The sequence below is a fragment of the Canis lupus genome, chromosome 11, assembly GCF_011100685.1.
Source record: "Canis lupus familiaris isolate Mischka breed German Shepherd chromosome 11, alternate assembly UU_Cfam_GSD_1.0, whole genome shotgun sequence".
NCBI lineage: Eukaryota > Metazoa > Chordata > Mammalia > Carnivora > Canidae > Canis > Canis lupus.
In genome coordinates, this window is record NC_049232.1 from 35,553,687 (window position 1) to 35,573,119 (window position 19,433).

The 19,433-nt window shown below is 36.8% G+C and overlaps 1 protein-coding gene across 5 annotated transcripts in view; it reads right to left on the reverse strand.

Annotated features, from left to right (window-relative positions):
* The window catches only part of TTC39B (tetratricopeptide repeat domain 39B), a 130,612-nt gene that overhangs the window by 31,011 nt on the left and 80,168 nt on the right, over nucleotides 1-19,433 (reverse strand). For all 5 annotated transcript variants that reach the window (XM_038552431.1, XM_038552432.1, XM_038552428.1 and 2 more), the window contains 6 exons: nucleotides 16,909-17,040; nucleotides 15,725-15,801; nucleotides 11,789-11,856; nucleotides 8,783-8,847; nucleotides 1,752-1,857; nucleotides 361-426 (listed from right to left, as the gene is read on the reverse strand). In XM_038552431.1, coding sequence (XP_038408359.1) covers nucleotides 361-426; nucleotides 1,752-1,857; nucleotides 8,783-8,847; nucleotides 11,789-11,856; nucleotides 15,725-15,801; nucleotides 16,909-17,040 — 514 coding nt within the window. The remainder of the gene's footprint in view (nucleotides 1-360; nucleotides 427-1,751; nucleotides 1,858-8,782; nucleotides 8,848-11,788; nucleotides 11,857-15,724; nucleotides 15,802-16,908; nucleotides 17,041-19,433) is intronic.

Genomic DNA, 19,433 nt, shown 5'->3' on the forward strand with positions numbered 1-19,433 from the left:
CTCTAACTATACTTGATCCATGTGAATCATAAAATGTGAGACATGGAAATCTAGCCTAATTCACTGGTTGTACAGAACACTCTGGGGTTGCATATTTTAACCACACAAGAGTACTAAAGTCCAGCAAGTTGCAATATTAGTAAATCATAATTTTAAGTAATGAAGAAAAAAATTTTAGCTTTCAAGAGAAGAACCATCTCAGCTCCTGAAAAGCATCATCAAGACCCCAATGACTCTTTACTGTTCTGCAAATAAATTGCCAATAATGGTCATGCTTGTTATGAGGATGTGTTGCATTGCTCTTGTATTCAATACTATTTTATCTTTCCTGTCAAAATTAAGATAAAATTAAATTTGTACCCTGTTTCCTGAAAATCCTATAAATTCTAGTAGTCTGATGATCCGTGCTGGTAAAAGGGAGAGCATCTACAAGAAAAAAAAAAAAAAGTATATTTGTTAGTGTATTGAACTATAGGTAAACGTTAACCTCCAAACAACTTAAAGTTTTAATAATTTGGTAATATGAAATATTAAACCAAGTTTAAATTACTATACATATCTAGTCAGCACATACTGCACATACCATAATCATTACCTGTGAATTAATTTCATTTAGCTAAGACAATGAACCTAAAAATTAAAAAACAAAACAAAACCCTGGCCTTCTCAGGGTGCTCTAGAGATTACTTGATCCTTTTACGTGCAATGATGAAGTGATGAGAAGGCAATCCCTCAGTGCCTAATTCCAAACAAGATTCCTTTTAACATCCTTTTCCAGAAAGCAAGTCTGTTGAATTCTGCATAATATGCCGACACTATCCAAAAGTGAACAGCATGACACAACAGTTCCTTTTTAGGACATCCCTAGGGAATAGTGGGGAGGGGAGATGCAGCCAGTGCAAGACTTCAAGCTGTTTACTTGCTTGTTCACTTTGCTTGGAAGGAGAAATAACCATGTATGCAATTCTATACAGATCCACAGACTGGAATCAATGGTTTGCTGAATGGCCAGAGATTCGAAAGGAATATCATTGGAAAATTAATGACAAAGAGCTTTAAGAAAGGGTATAGGCCTCTCTGAGTGAACAAAAAACATGAAAATATTTGTGTTCCATGTGAATGTTCACCAAAGTCTGACCTCAGCAGAGGAGGATTTGAATAATCAAATTGTTATTATTCTACCTGTTCTACAGCCAGCCATCCTCTTTCCCCAGCCACCCCATCACTGACCAACTGGACTCATGAACAAAGAGGCCATGGTGAAGTACACAGTCAGGTGTATTATTTCATTTTCTCTTTAATCCCAAACTTTAATAAATTTTAAAATCTCTAAATAATATATTACAATTTGATAAATATCTACTCAAACTCTTGGTCTCCCTCACAGCATCAAAATCATGCCTCAAGCTATATCATTACTGTCTCATCTATTTTCAATTCCATAGCCACCAATATTTCAGATGTGGAAATGGAACCAGATTCCAAGTTCCTTATTACCAAAAATGTTGCTAGTCCATTCAGAGTACTACATGCTTCCCCTCTTGTACAATCCAAAACTACTCTGAGTGTGTGCAGAACTTTACAACACATACTGACCAAAGTCACCATTGGATCACAACACAGAAAAACTGATCCCACTATAGCCACTTGTCAACCAAACCCAGGTAGAGGTTCACACACAGTAGAAAAGGCACTGGAAATCTTAGGTTCTTTTACTAAAGCCTCTGGCAGCTTTATAACTATTTACTTACCAAATTAAAGGCACCTATTCCAAGCTTGACACCCCCTTCAAACTCATAGAAGAACTGCTGTTCACCTTTGTTCTTCTGAATTACATGCAGAATAGAAAGACATTCTCTGGATCGAAGAAAAAAGTTACCGTGTAAGTATACCATGACTCTGAAAATTAACATTAAGTCAAATTTCACACTGACATACTATAAAATAAATGTCATTAGCCAAAACACTAGACAGTTTTTCAATGGAGGCGGCTGTGCTGAGTCTAACCTTAAGTCTACTCTGGTCATAGTCATTAAGGAAAAACTGACATGCCCATTTCTGCACTGTTTTATCAGGACCAATCTTTCTAGGCTGGAAGCAAGACAGGGCTGGAGTATCAGCAGACATGACTCCAGAGCCACAGGACCGCAGGGCTGTGACCTCACAGCTTTCCAGCAATGTTTCATAGAGGACTTCCCAGGTATGCTCTGTCCCTCAGCTGCTGTGCACGCTTCAACAGCCCTACATTCCACGGAGTATCTGAGATGCTATTGCCAAAAAAATGTGAATTTCAGTGTGATCTCAAATAGATTGAATAAATTACAGCTTGCAAGTAGGAAAGACTGAAAAAGGACCGCAAATTCCATCAAACTGCACCCATTTGTTGTTTTCTTTTCCTATTCCATTCAAGGAAATCTTTCTGATTTCTCATTTTCATTTCTTTTCCCCTCTTCCCTTCACATCTTTAAAAGGCAAATACTTGATCAGAGAAATGCAAATTCAAACAATGACAAAGATATAACGCTTGGTAATGAATAGGAAGTGCTTACCAAACTGACAAATATATATCTTAAAGGTAATAAGGAATAACCAGATATCATGTATCACCTTGTATAATATAATTACAAAACATACAACTTCATTTATGATGTATTCTAGCCAAATTTATTTAACCTGAATCCAGTAAGCCTAGAGATCTAATTTCCAGCTTATAGGGAATATAAGGGGTGAGAAGAATGCAATGGACTTAATTAATTATGCCCCTCTCCAAATTTGTAACTTGAAGCTCTAAGCTCCAGTGTGAGAGTATATGAAGATAGGGATTTTTAGGAGGTAATTAAGGGTGGGGCCCTAATCTGATAAGACTAGTGACCTTAGAAAAAGAGGAAGAGAGAGAGGTTATCTCTCTCTTGATCACGTAAAGGCTGAGTGAGAAGATAGCCATCTGTCTGCAATCCCGAAGGAGAGTTCTCTCCAGAAGCTGATCATGCTGGCACCCTGATCTTAGACTTCCAATCTCCAGAACTGTAAGAACATAAAATTCTGTTCTTTAAGCCACCCAGTCTGTGATATTTTGTTATGGCAGCCTAAGCTAACTAAGAAAAAGAACAAGCTTAAATGAAAACTCAAGAAAGCCAACAAACAAATCCATGGGATATTCTGCAGGACGACGGACTTAGGCTTCTCAACAACCATCATGAATATAGAGACTGTTCTAGAATAAAAGATAACTAATGGACGTAAACATTAGATGCAGTAGACAGTTTTGTGTTGCATCCTGGTATAGACATACCAGCAGTAAAAGAAATCTGCGGCCAACCAGGAAAATGTGAAGAGAGATGGAGTATTACATGAAATGAAGACTTAATTGCCATAGAAAAGTAAAGATCATTAACTGAAAAAAAGCAGGTTATAAAAGAGTATGCACATTAAAAAATGCATGTATCTTTAGATTTGAATAGGAAATATTCTGAAAGAAAATATACTAAGGTTTAACAGCTATTATCACTGTGTGAAAAGAATATGAAGTTTGTATGTTAATATCTGCTCATCTACATTCTCCCATTTTCCTAAATATACATGCCACTTTTGTGATAATAAAGCATTAATTTAATTTTTTTAATAGAAAACCAGTGCTGGCAAAGGGAAGACTTTTCATCTATTTTGGTAAAAGGTGGTTATAGTATGGAGATTGGCTAACTATGGGAACGTAAATATGTCCATCCATTCATTTGTTGTCAATGGCTGTTTATACTCCTCAGTCATGGAGTTGAGTAGTTGCAATAGAGATCTTATGACCCACAGCACAAACATATTTACTATCTAGCCTTTTAAGAAAAGTTTGCCAACTCAATTATTTTTCAGAATAACTTTGCACTATATATCAAAAATCTTCAACACATGCATACCATTGACCCAATAAATCCAATTTTATTCTAAGGAAATTACATGGATAAACACAAAATTCTACCTATAAGAGATACCATATTAGTATTTATAATGAAAATGTATAAATAAACTAAACAGGTAACAGGAGGAAATTAATTAGGATAGTCACATGAGTATATCTATTTATACATACACACAGGTGGTATAACCACAGAATAGAATGCTATACAGCTATTAAAATCTGTGATGAACTAAAAATATTTAATGACCTAAAGTTTTGTGACATGAGCTGAAAAAGGAAATTTCAAAATGACATGAAGTATATGATTTCGTTATATAAAAAGATAATTATATATGCTCATACACATGCATTAAAAACTCAAACAAATGGGGCACCTGGGTGGTTCAGTGGTTGAGCATCTGCCTTTGGCTCAGGTCATGATCCCAGAATCCTGGGATTGAGTCCCCACATCAGGACTGTGGGGAGACTGCTTCTCCCTCTTCCTATGTCTCTGCCTCTCTCTGTGTCTCTCATGAATAAACAAATAAAATCTTTCTTAAAAATAAAAAAATAAAAACTCAAACATCAAAAATTCAATAGGATGGCAAAAGGTAGAAATGATTTTCAAAATTCTTTTCTTTCTAAATCAAAACATAAATGTTCTATTTTCTGATAATAGATGATTGTTACAGAATTTTCAAATAACATGGAGAAAGTGTGAGTGCCCCTGCATGACTATCCTGCAGAGGATGGTCACTGTTAACAGCCTGGCACATAGCCTTCTAGGTGGTTTTATGCTTTAGTAAGAATGCAATCTTTAAAAACCACAAATGGGATCATGAAGTATGTACTGTTCTATAGATTATATTGATGATTTTCTATGAAAATGCATGAGAGCTACCTTATTTTTTTAACAAGTGCATATTATTCTATTCTGTGGAATAATTTAAATTCCTATTGTTAAATATTTATGTTGTTTCCATGTTTTCCATATTATAAACAATGCTGCTAAAAGTGTGCTTGTACATTCATCAAGTACTTTTCCTACATCAAATACTGAAACTATAATTAATCTATCACAACTATCCTTAGGATAAATTCCTAAAAAAGGGACTTCTGAGGTCAAAGGTGATACACTTTCTTAATTTCAATACATATTATCAAACATCCTTTGGGAAAACTCTACCAATTTAGATTTCCACCAACTTATGAACTCCTCACACTGTCATTTGCCCCAAATCATTTGTATCACATTTCCATTTGTATTTTTTACTACAGTTGGTATATATTTTTTTTCAGTTGGTATATTTTGCCGTGATGAAACTGAAATGTTAATTGGTCAAGCCATCCATCTCTTATGATTCCTGATTTTATGTCACACTTAAAAAGGCTTCTAAAGGGGATCCCTGGGTGGCTCAGCGGTTTGGCGCCTGCCTTTGGCCCAGGGCGCAATCCTGGAGTCCCGGGATCAAGTCCCACATCAAGCTCCCGGCATGGAGCCTGCTTCTCCCTCCTCCTATGTCTCTGCCTCTCTCTCTCTCTCTCTCTCTCTCTCTGTCTATCATAAATAAATAAATAAATCTTTAAAAAAAAAAGGCTTCTAAAATTGATATCATGTATCTACTGATATGATGCACTACAAAAGACACAATATCACTTGAATGGTATTTTTGCCATAGATGCAAAATCCGGATGTAATCATGAAGAAACATTGGAAAGTCCCCACTGAGAGATATTCTACAAAATAACTGCCCAGTATCCTTCAAAAATGTCAAGGCCATAAAAATAAAGAAAGACGGATGAATTCTTTCAGATTAAAAAGGACTGAAGAAACGTAACAACTAAATGCAACATCCCCAATCTTGGATTCATTTCTGGACCAGAAAAAGAACATTAGTGGGACAATTAGAGAAATCAGAGTAAAATCAGTGAAGTAATTGATAATACTGTTAGTTATTGTTAATTAACTGTTATTACTGTTAGTAATTGATAATCATTGTTAGTTTCTTGGTTCTAATAATTATACTGTGATTCTGTAAGATGCTAACATTTGTGACTCTGGATGAAGAATATATAAAAATTCTTTGTAAAAATTCTGAAGTTAAAAAAATTATAAAGTTATTTCAAAGTACAAAATTTTAAATAAAAGTTTAAAGGCTTTTGTGCTTTAGGACTATAAAAAAATACTTTCCTACGTTTTCCTTTAAAAAATATTTTAATATTAGAGGCACCTGAGTAGTTCAGTCAGTTAAATGTCCGACTTTTGATTTTGGCTCAGGTCATGATCCCAGGGTCGTGAGATGGAACCCTGCATGGGGCTTCACTCAGCACAGAATCTGCTGTATATTCTCTCCCTCTCCTTCTGCCTCTCCTGTTCATGCTATCTCTTTCTAACTCTCAAATAAATAAATAAAATTTTTAAAAATTTTCATATTAAATCTACATGGAATTTATTTTAATACTGTCTTTTTCCAGAATGAAGAACGAATTTTCCCAAAACCATTTATTAAACTATCTAATTTTTCCCACTATTTTGAAAGAGACCTATGTATATATAGGAATTTCCTATATTTTTAATTCCCAAGTAAATATCTGTGTGAGTCTGTGTGTATGTATGTACAAAACTACATGTATCCACACACTGATACAGATGTTTGCGCCATTTTAAGACTACTTGAATTTATTCCATTTTTAAGTTTTGGTGACTAGAAAAGCAATTAGTTTTTTACCATCCTTTTACATCATCTCAAAAGTATTTCAAGAAGAAAACTAAAAACAGTATGTCAATTTCCCAAAACACCCCCTATCTCTACCATTTTAAATACAATTTAATTTTATGAAATCACTTTGGGTAAAATTATCTCTTAAAATACTAAATCTTGGTTCTGTTCTCACTAGTGGAAATCTGCTTCTAATAATGACACACACACTAGCTTATATTAGATTAACTCTCCCACAGTAATAATAATAAACTTCAGAATTTAAATGTATACTTAAAATGTATTTTCAGGCACTGGAAAGTGAAAACAAAAAGCAGTAGGAAACTGGAGAAGAGCTGAACTTTGAAAGATGGGAAAAATTAATTCTCATACGGACTTTACATTTACGCGGCTCTTCAGCTGAAAGTACTCTCAAATCCACTCAATGTGGGGTAGATAGAACTAATATAGAAAGCCACAGTACTATTGTTGGGCCACCTGGATGGCTCAGTTGGCAAGTGTCTGACTCTTGGTTCCGGCTCAGGTAGTGATCTGATGGGTCATGAGACTGAGCCCCAAGTCCGGCTCTATGCTCACCGGGGAGTCTGAGTGAAGATTCTCTCCCTCTGCCCCTTTCTCTCCATGCTTGGGTGCACTGCACATGCTTGCTCGCTCTCTCTATCAAATAAATAAATCTTTACGGAAAACAGGTTGACAAAGCATTGTGGGGTTTATAATATATGTAGGTGTACTATCATAAAAATAGTACAAAAGACAAGTAGTAAATGAAACTATATATTCACAAAAATCTCATAATTTATGGGCAACAGTACAATACTAACTCTAAGTTGACTGTGATGAGTTCAGAAATATAATTACTTAGAGTGACCTTTAAAAAAAAATTAAAGAGAACTACAGCTAAGAAAACAATAGAGGGACTGATTACACTGAAATATATATTTTAAAAATTGTAATAAGGATATAAAAGGCTAAAAAGAAGTGAGAAAACCAAATGAGACAAGATAACAAGAAAAATGGTAGCCACAAGTGCAAACATATCATTTGTTTGTTATACTGAATTAAAAAGCAAGACCCAACTATACACACTTGTAAGAAATGCAATTTAAATATAAAAAATATATATATAAACAAAGATAGGTTTAAAGTATAAGAATATATATCATGCAAACACTAATTATAAAAAAGCATGAGTAGCTATATTACTATCAGACAAAACAGACTTCAAGACAAGAAATATTATAAGGAAAAAAAACAAAAAAAAAACAAAAACAAAACAAACAAACAAAAAGAAATATTATAAGGAGTTAAGTAGAGACATTTCATAATGATAAAAAGTTTAATTCATTAGGAAGATAAAATCATTAAGATATATATAAACCTAGTAACAGGGATCCCTGGGTGACGCAGCGGTTTAGCGCCTGCCTTTGGCCCAGGGCGCGATTCTGGAGACCCAGGATCGAATCCCACGTCGGGCTCCCGGTGCATGGAGCCTGCTTCTCCCTCTGCCTGTGTCTCTGCCTCTCTCTCTCTCTCTCTCTCTCTCTGACTACCATAAATAAATAAAAATTTAAAAAAAATAAAATAAAAAAAAAATAAAAAAAAAAAAAAAAAAAAAATAAAAAAAAATAAAAAAAATAAAATAAAATAAACCTAGTAACAGAGGCTCTAAATATACAACGCAAACACTGACAGAACTAAAGAGAGAAATGGGTGACCCCAGAATCAAAGTTGGAGATTTTTAACTCTATGAGCAAATGATAGAACAACTAAATAAAAATCAGTAAGCATATGGAAGATAGATACGGACAACACTATGATCCACCTTAACTGAGCGTTTGAATCACTGCAGAACATTCTATCAAGCAGTACTGCTCTAGCATCTGACCAAGACGTAACTGTAATTTTAAATACTGATTTTAGGAGAGAGAAACTAAGATTATGTAATTAGAAATTACATCAATAGTTTTATTCCAGCTGTTTTTCTCAAGACAGCATTTAAATTTAAATTCTGTTGTCCTATAACACTGAATACATACTCAGTAGGCCAAAAAATCAAGTGCATTTTTACCAACACCAAATAAAAAAACCTAGTTGTACTTGATAAGAATTTTGAAGTACAAAGTGGACAGAGTACAAGAGTCATCTAAAAACCACATCTTAATTTTTAACTTACTTATATATTTGGTAACTCGTCCTAATTTTGAGTCCACCTTTGATGAAGTTGATCATATTTTCATCCTGAAAACAATTCAGTTAAATAATTAGATCACTTAGCAAAAGATCCTTATACTGCCCTCACAGTTATGTATTTGTGTGATTAGAACAAAACACTATCTTTTGAGGACATAGTTTTTAAATTAAAACATTCTTCTTGCTTTACATTTGAAATGCTTTTCTGTAATTTTTCTTCCAAGTTAGATGGCAATAAAAAGTACACATTTAAAAATCTTTGCATTACTTCAAGCAAGTAATTAAGGAAGTAATCCTTATCACTTAGTGGCCAAATATGTTAGTCCAAATCTATTGCAATAAACATCATCTACTGCACAATTTTCTCCTGGGTTCAAAAGAATCCACAATGGGTAATTTAAGGATATGCTCTAAAGACAAACTATCCAGCCCATCACACTCCAGTAAATGGGATAATGGTTCTTCTTCTGTAGGATCCTTCAGCATTCAGTCTATTTAACGTTGTAAATTTTACTCATCTACATTACTAGAACAAAAATTATTGTTCTGGATTCTAAATTCATTGTCACTAATAAGCAGTTTTGTTTTGGGGGAAAAAAATCATTTCACTTCTCTTTGCCTGATGCTCATCAACCATAAAATTGAAGCAGAGGGTCTAAATGAATGTCATTCTCACAGGGTCACCATTCTAGGATTGTAAGAAACTCTCTCAATAAATTATATCAAAACCTGCTTAAAAGAAGTTAATCCAACAGATAGTGCTAATGGAGACATTCCCATATTTCACATTTCCAAGGAGGATATTTTTCTCGTCTATTGAAAATGGAAAGATGCTCTGGTGTTTACGTCTTGTGCACTTTAGCATCCTTCTGAAGCAAGAGAAAAACCTATTTTAGCTTACAAATTTCATTGATTATTAAATTTTTAACACTTAAATTAGTATAAGAATCAATAAACACGAAATTCGCTATGCAACTTAAATGTTTATCTTCTTATTTTAAGGAATCTTATGATTATACAAGTTCTAAGACTGGCCAGGAAAGAATTTCTTAAATCACATTAAAATCTGCCTCAAATAATAATATTTTGTTTCATGATTCACCAAACATGTACTGAATGCCTATTTTACACCAGGCATCTGAATGCAAAATCAGACAAAAGCAATACAAGGTGCTAAGAGCTGGAGTCATGCACATGGATGGAGATAATGAACAGGATGTCACAAGAGCACAGAGCAGGGGAGAGGAGGGAATGGAGAGGTCCACAGAAGCTTCCTGGAAGCACTGGGGCTTAAAGCACAAAAAATGATTAGGAAGTGGCCAGATGAAGAAAGGCAAAGCAGATGTGACCTTTGAAAGCCAAGGAAAACTCAAGGGGAAAAAAAGGCAAGGAAGCATACTAATCATGGATGGCATGCTTGGCCATCTGTGCTTACACAACTCAGTGCTGCTGCAGAAGCTACAAAGACGAAACTAAGGAGTAAGAAATCTACCTCTACCCGTGCCACTCAGGTACGCAACACACCTGCCAGTAGCATCTGAGCACATGGGTAAGAGGGAAGGAGGGAATTTGGGAGAAGATACCAGTTTAGTTCAAAAAAGCCTGCCTTCTTTCTGATATTCAGATACAGAACCACTGCCATAGTCAATGAGAGTTACTAAATACTGAAGTATAGCAATGACAAGGTGAGACTCATCCCTGAGAGGCTGCTCAGCTGCACAATGGACAATGAGCTGTAGGTAAGAGAAATTAGAGCCAGAGGGTCACTAGGTCGCTGTGCAGTCTAGAGAAGAGCTGATGAACACTCCCATTAGAACACTCATAGAAGGAAGAGGTAGAGATGGCATGGCTAAATCTTCAAAAGGTAAAAGAAGCATGACCATTAAACTGGATATGGAGGCATGAGGAAGAGAGATAAATCTTAGATATCTCCCAGATGTTTAATTGTAAGTCCCCACATATAAAATAAGACTTTAAATCCCAGATTTGATTGTCAAATCCTGATTTTGAAAACACATCAGAAAATTTGGGGGTCTCTGTGACCAGTATTATGTTTACTGAGGCAGTAAGAATGTGGTTCATAATACATAGGGTTTTAGGAAACGGGGTTATAGACCAGATTGATTCAACTTTACTAAACCAGAATCAAGCTAAGAAGTCAATCTTCGGGGGGAAAAAAAAACAAAGAAAGAAAAGCAACTCTCAATACAGTGTAAAACAATTGTGATTGAGGAAGATTTGCAGTTTCACAATTGCATTTCCGCCTCCTTACAATCTTGACCCTACCTCCATCCCTACTGTATCCATCATTGCCACCCATGGGGCCATGATGTTAAGGTCCATGTTTTTTAGAAGTGTCGGAAGATATAATGTTAAGCAAGGTACTTGTTCTAATAGTTCCTAGAGGTAAAATTAAAATGTCTCTTATAGGAAGGTATTCATTATTTGGTTTAGTGACTTTTAAAATCTGCTTTTCCAAAGGAAGAAATAAAAGCAAGAAAGGGGAATGAGAATAGAAAGAGGGGAAAAATAAAATCTGAAGTATATATGAAAAGCCTGGCACTCAATGCATGCATATCTGAGCTTTGCAGAAGCATCTGGTGTAAGAAGGCAATGGGGCCAAGGATAAAGATGCCTCTTTTGCCGGGGCCTGCAACCCTCTACCATTAGCAAATGCAAAGAGGGATAACTGCACACTTTTCATACAGAGAAGCATCCAGAAATTAGATGCAGTAGTTGCAAAACAGTTTCTTTACAAGGCAGTGGTTCCCAATAGACTGAAATTTGAAACAGACTCCAAGTGCATTTGAGTAGGAACAAAGCTCCCTGGGGTCTTTTCTCAGTCAAAGTTTATCCGAACAACAAGTATCTTCCATTACAACTCTAAGTCAGAAGAACTGAAGCACTGACATAGAATGGGCCATATTTTTTCAATGTAGTACTGGCAGGCTTCCCCGGCATTACTGATTCGAAGCCAAACATTTATTACCTGCACAAACGTGAGTGCTGCTTTCTGTAGGAGACACTCGGCATAACAGATTTCGGCATGCATTTCCTCTATTAAAAACAAATAAAATCACATTAAGGAAAATCCTATGTCCACAGTAATTGCTCTGAGATGTTCAGAAAAGACTCGTAGATCAATGAACCCAAGAGAGACACAAAAATCTATGTTGCTTTGGTACTTCCATAAAAGCAGAATGGGGACCTCAGTTCTCAGTCCCTTGGCAAGATTTTCCTAGAATGTATAAAATGATTTAAGGAAGTCATCTTTGGCCCCATTCAAATATAACTGCAAAGAGTCAGGTGCTTGGTGCCAGAGACCCAAACTCAGCTCACAAGAGAAAACCAAAATTTAAGAGCACTTAAAAAATAGTACTTTTTAACTTAACAGTAACACATAAGCTTAAACACAATTATAGAGACTGAAATAAACTATCTTAAATTTATGAATTCTAGCTTCTAAAATATGAAGGTATGATAATCATGGCAATGATTAGACACACTATTAACTTAAAGAGAAAGCAACAATTCTCCAGAGTTCTGTGGAAAAAGTAGGGACGAGCATGCCCCAGTCATGATTCCTCACACACAGAAGACATGATATAAAAAGAGTAAGCATCAGCACAATTTTAGTCTATGTTGATCATTGCGATATCTAGCACAGAACAAGGCACTCATAAAAGGGACAATGTAAAGCTTTGTATATCCCAGGGACAGATGGAGTGCCCCGAAACACATGGCCCATCTTCCTAAACAATACCTTATACTTGCAGAGATTGGGGTAGGAGGGAAATCTTTGCATAAACAAAATCAGCAGATTTCTGCTTTGTCCATGGGATGCAAATTGACATTTTATTTAAGTCAATGAAGCTTGGGGAATTTAACAGCCTGGGTTGGAAGAAATGCTCTGCCGTACTGGTATCCCACCTCTCTCTACTGGCTACCTCATTTGATAAGTCCAGCTAGTAACATCTCCACTTCACAACTAAAGACTCAAATGGGGTTGCTGCAAGCAGAGCTCACTATGGAGAGTAAGCACTCGATTTTTGCTAGCTATTTTCACTAAGATCACTGCCCTCAATCCATGCTGGGCTTTTTGGTAAAAGCTCAGAAAGCAGAAAATGTTTATGTGAAGTTAAGTCGCTGAACTGTGTCTGTGAGAATGCTGTTGGGTCAAAGTGGGTAAGAACTAGTGCTGTATTTCTCTCACTTACACACACAGACCCCATTCTCATCCCCGCCAGCCAGCACACAACAGACAAGTTCTCACAAATTGGTTCCAATCCCTACCATGCTCACATGCCAAAGGTGGAATTTACAAAGAAGCAACCAGGCAGCGAAGATCCTTCAACAGCCAGCCTATGGATGGGGCCAAACTTGAGGAATTAGGGCCTGTGCATGTCTGGCAGCCATCGCCAGTCAGGGTCCCAGGGCTTCAGGACACATCACCTCTAAGTGCACCTCTGAATTTTCTCAGCGTTCAGTGGGATAAAAAGTGGAGTCTTCAATTTTTACACAGTCCCCTGAGTTTCCTCTTCCTAGATATATTTGCCACGAAGTACAAATGGTTTGGAATTACTCTGAAAGCCTGCTCGGTAACACAGATTGCTTGCTGGCTTGGGTGTGTGCGGGGAAGGCCAGTGGAGCTCCAATGGTGAAGTGCAAGTTGTGTAAAGTGAGGAGTGTGAAATGAGTCTGAAAAGGTAAGTTGGGGCTGAATTATGGACAATCTTAAGTGTCTGGAACTGGGCTTGATTTCAATAGGTAACATTGAGTCCATGCAGAGGTCTGAGCAGAAGAATAGGATGCATCAGGGTTAAGTTACAGATGGACAACCCTAAGAGCAGCTAAAGGACATAACAAAAAGGCAGAGATTTAGGCAAGAAAATTTGAGCTCTATATGCCATATGTAAGTATCCTTCATGTTAAATGCCTTTCACATCCTAAGTACTGCATTTACATATCTATTTTTAAAGGAAATTTGAAAACCATTCAGGGCAATATGCCAGCCAGGAGAGAAGAATGGGTGTGTTCCATGTTAAACCCACGAAAAGTTTAATTAAATATACTGACTCCTGCCCACAACCAGCCACTCAAGGATGTAAATGAAAATTACCAAGGGGAGAAACAAATCACATACTAAAGCTACAATGTTTTGACATGCTCCCTTGAACACAAAGTCTGTTTGGGTTGCAGTGACAGCCAAAAGCATTAGGAATAAAATGCAACTTAATTTATAAAAGTTGTATTCCTTCACTCTGGTTGATTTCTATCAGGCAGTTTCCCAGTTCTCAAAATTAGCTATTGGCATTTATGAACAGCTATCTTACAAGAACATCTCTTAATTATAAATTCCTTAGTCTACTGAAGGAATAGCTTCACCCTGGACTAAAATGTTAGCTAAGCATGCCTTTGGATATAAAAGTCTAAATAATCTGTTTTTCAGAATATGTTATAGTAACAAGCTATTTGTGTTTATTATTTTCTAATTAAAACGTTATTTCTTAAAGAAGTTTTAGGTTCCCAGCAAAACTGAGGGGAAGGTACAGAAATTTCACATGTATCCCTTGCTCCATGTGTGTACAACCTCTTCCATCAACAACATCCCTGCCAGTGTGGTACAACTGATGAACTTCCGTTGACACATCATAATTACCCAAAGTCCATAGTTTACATTATGGCCCATTCTTGTGTTATACATTCCATGGGTTTGGACAAATGTATAAAGACATGTATCCATCATTATGATATCATACAAAGTTTTTCACTATCCTAAACGTCCTCAGTGCTCCACCCTAATCTATCCCTATACCCCATCCCTGGGCAACCACTGATCTTGTCACTGTCTCCACAGTTTTGCCTTTTCCAGAATGTCATATGCTGGGAATCACACAGCATGATGCCTTTTCAGCTTGGTGTCTTTCACTCAGTAATATGCATTTAAGGTTGCTCTGTATCTTTTCATGGCTTGATAGTTCATTTAGCGCTAAATAATATTCCATTTGTCTGGATGTACCACAGTTTATTTATCCATTCACCTATTGAATGACATCTTGGTTGCTCACAAGTTTTGGCAATTATAAATAAAGCTTCTGTAAACATCCACATGCAGATTTTTGTGTGGACATAAGCTTTCAAACAGCTGTACAATATTGCATTCCCACCAGCCATGAATAAGAGTTCCTTCGGCTCTACATTTTTGTCAACATTTGGTGTTACTGGTGTTTCAGATTATGCACATTCTAATAGGTGTGTAGTCATATATTATTGTTTTCTTTTTTAATAATTAGTAATTAGTAACTTTATACCTTATTTCAGATTTTCTAAAGTGCCATTTCCAAAGACATTATAAAAAGGTAGGAACACGGGGCACTTGGGTGGCTCAGTTGATTAAATGTCTACCTTCCGCTCAGGTCATGATCCCAGGGTCCTGTGATGAGCCCCACATTGAGTTCACTGCTCAGCAGGGATTCTGCCTCTCCCTCTCCCTCTGCCCCATCTCAAGCACTCTCACCCCCTCTCTCACAAATAAATAAATAAAATATTTTTTTTAAAGTTAAGAATGCAGTACCATCTATTTTTAAGATGTCTAACACAGGAATAGTTCAGCATTTCCCTCATCCATACATGAATATTTTGTTCCCTTTTCTATAAGTCTATGAGAAAAAATGTGGGTGCAGTGGAAAGAGCTGTGACTTATAGAAAGGCAGATCAACTTTGAACTCTGCTCTGCTCTGCGGGTAATATTGGGCCATTAACCCAATTATTACCAATGGTTACTTCTTCAGGGTGAATATGATGAGAAAGAGAAAAAGATATTCCATTTACTTTATATTATGAATTTAAGTATTGAATCTTATGAGTATGACCATGTTTTAATGTTTCAAAGACAGAAAACATTTAATCCTTAAATGAGTCTTACCTTCAGTCAGCTGTTCCAATGATCCTCTAGAAAGAAGACTTGAGAAAGATTCTACAACTGTGCATTTTTTCCTGTATCTGTGGAGAGTAAGTAGAAAGGGAGTTGAGAAACAGAAAGAAAAATGACAATAAATCAGTCCAAGCTCATTTTCATTTGACATTCATTTTTGCCAGTCACACCAAAGAGTAACCAAAGAGAAATGCTAAACCCTAAAGTCGATAGTGCAGAGACCACCTTTTCAACACTGCACACCCAGCGCCCAGCACTGGACTGGCATCCTGTAGGCATTCAATCCATGCTTACGAGACACATGAATGGACAAACCCACACAAAACAATAAATACTAACCCTGCCAGCCAAGCACCTGTCCCGATCTGTATGGCTGAAATCAGTATTTCTGTGGTAAGAGGTACCAGCAGGTGAAGAATCACTTAGAGTGCAGTATTTGGAAACTCTCTTCATTTGCAGGTTTGCAATATAATTACATGAGGATATAGCTCCATGTTAAACTTCACCAATGCTAGTTAACAGCTTTTGCTGGGATCTTGCTATACACACAGAGCAAAGATTAAAATAAAACCGAAAATCTGTCTCATTTTCCAACCAGAAGTGTTCAAATATGTCCTTTTAGACAAATAAAGTTCTCCCTTCACCCACCCAAGGGAGACCCTTGAGAGATGTGTGCTCCTGATCCCACAGACATCTCCCTTAGTCCTTCCCTGTGGCCCAAGCTACCAAAGAAAGAAAGAAAGAAAGAGAGTAGAGGTATAGATGCCAAGTGTTTGGCCAAACAAGAATCTACCATAATTCCGCCCCCCCCTTTTTTTTAAGATTTTATTTATCCACGAGAGACACACAGAGAGAGGCAGAGACACAGGCAGATGGAGAAGCAGGCTCCATGCAGGGAACCCGACGTGGGACTTGATCCGGGGTCTCCAGGATCATGCTCTGGGCTGAAGGCAGTGCTAAACCGCTGAGCCACCCAGGCTGCCCTCTACCATAATTCCTAATAGGAAATTTTAACTCTATTACATAAAACTACTGAGGCCAGGAAGCTTTGAAGAACCAGTCCCTTATAATTGGGGCAAACTTCAAACAGAGCTCTCCATTAGGCAAACCACACTTAATCACACAGACATAAGGTTTGTAGTCATATCTCAAGTATTTAATTACTCAATTCATACTTTTGGCAGGTTTGTAATGCGTCCTTCATGGCAGAAATGCCATTTTGGATGTCCTGTTGCTCGAAGGTCATGACCGCCTGCAACACCACAATGGTACTGTAGCCCAAGGCATGATACATACTTTCCTTAGCCCTGGAGGCAAAACACAGGGAATTAATACCTTTCCATTCAACTTGAAAGCATTCAGCTCTTGTCTGATACTAATCAGGAGAAATCCTAGTAAATGTATACTGTGACTTTTATAGTGATAACTTTTATTCCTATATCATAATCACTGAAATAATATAGACTGTGAAAGACATGTCCTGAAAAACACAAATATCAAGCACTTTCCATATTAAGCCTACACGGGCAGCACAGAATGTTCCGTGTTGAGTCAGAAGACCACAATTGTTTTAAAAAAAAAAAAAGAAAAGAAGATCACAATTGTTTTTCCCCGTTTCAGCACACGGGGGCAGCCTGTGGATTCTTTTCCTTAAAAACGTTTCAAAGCAAACCAATTTTTCCCAGTTGAACACCAGGCAATATATCTACTATCTTTAACTCTGATATAAGTACTAAAAGAAATGCCATTGGAAATGCATTTGGTGACAGAGAAATTCTGATATGTTTTCAAATAAAGACTCTTTCTTTAAAACCAGCTCCTCTCCACTCTCAGTCAGAAGTCAAAGAAAAGCAAGATTTTTGCAATAAATTAGGTCAGCCACAATGGGCCTAGCCAAAAGTATATTTTAGACCTCATATCTAATATAATCCCATTATCTACAATTCCTGACTAAAGTTCTTAATAATTTCAATTACTAAATTATCAGTGAGAATTGCTTGGATTCTTAAGGGCATTAATTAGTCTTAATGTATGGCACATGCCAGGATTTCAGGCTGTGAAAACCTCACTCTTTCCCAAAACTTCTCATTATGTCAATTTTTTATTTATAAGAGTTAAAATATTAATGCACAATTTCGTTTTTGATTCAAATATAATGAACAACAGCCCACAGGTATGCAAAACAAATACAAGCCACATTATTCTTTTCCCCCACGGAAACAATCTAAACATCCTTTGGTAATTTGCAGTTTGTCCTGACTAGTGAGGTCACTGGCTGTTGAAAATACCACAAGGAGTTAAGAGCAGCCCAAAGTTAATCATTTATTGTGGTTAAACCTCCATTTTAAACAGAAAGCTCCAAGAGGGAAAAAACAAAAAGCTACTCAAGTGGGAAAAACATATGTTTAACAGTGAAACTTGCATAAAGAGCAGGGAATATAAAACGTGACCAAATAAAATACTCAATCACTTCTTTTCATTCCACATTATGACTAGCTGGGTATCTGAGACAGAGAAAAAAGGAGTCCTGTGTGAATAAAAAAAAAAAAAACAGAGACAGCCAGGCAGGCTGAGAGAGGAGAGACAGAAAGAAAAAGGTTGGCAGGCAAAAAGAGGAAGACCAAGAAGGAGAGACAGACAATGGAGAGAGAAAGAGGTCTGAGGGACTGGGAAGGACAGAGGGAAATGAGGCAGGAGATAGGGCAGACACACTGGACAATGTCCTTAGGCTGTGGGTTTTACCATCTATTTTATCATCTGTTCCTAACCTCTGAAATACTAATTGATCACAGCTCTTCTACATCTTAATAGAATTACCACAGCAGCTTCTCAGGAGGTAATTTAATCTTTTAATTTTAGTTTGTAGTTGACGTACAATGTTGTATTAGTTTCAGGTGTACAACATAGTGACCCAGCAATTCTACACATCATTCAATGCTCACCACTATAAACGAAAGTCTACGATCAGAGTGACATTACCCTACTGACCAAAGAAATGAGATTCCCACTATTGTGCCCAAGTAACCTTCTTTTTTCAAGATTTTTATTTATTTATTTGAGAGGGAGAGAGAGAGAGAGAACACAAGTGAGGGGATGGACAGGTGAAGAGGAAGAAAGCTGATTTCCCACTGAGCAGGGAGCCTGATGCCAGGCTTGATCCCAGGACCCTGAGACCATGACCTTAGCCAAAGACAGATGCTTAACTGACTGAGCCACCCAGACACCCCCTCAAGTAACCTTCTAAAAAATCATTATATAAGGTCTAAGCTTCATCCAAGTAAGTGACTGTGTTTGACGGCACAATGTAAGATTATTCCTGTCAAGTTCCAGTCACACTGTAGGGGGTTCTGGTAAAGAAGACACCTAGTATAAGGGCTGAGCCCAAGTTTTGCTGCCACATTTGAAAAAGGAACAGGTATTATTAAGTGAAATTATATTGCTTAACTTATTTATCACAAAAATAGGGAGTCCAATAACATTTTTTATTATCTTAAATTTCTTTTTAACATTTGAGGCTAACATAGTCTAATTCTTCCCATCCCATTTCAATGAAAACTTTTTTCAATGATATTTAAGCTTTAGAGGAATATTTATAAAAATATTTCACTGGGGATCCCTGGGTGGCTCAGCGGTTTAGCGCCTGCCTTTGGCCCAGGGCGCGATCCTGGAGTCCCAGGATCGAGTCCCACATCAGGCTCCC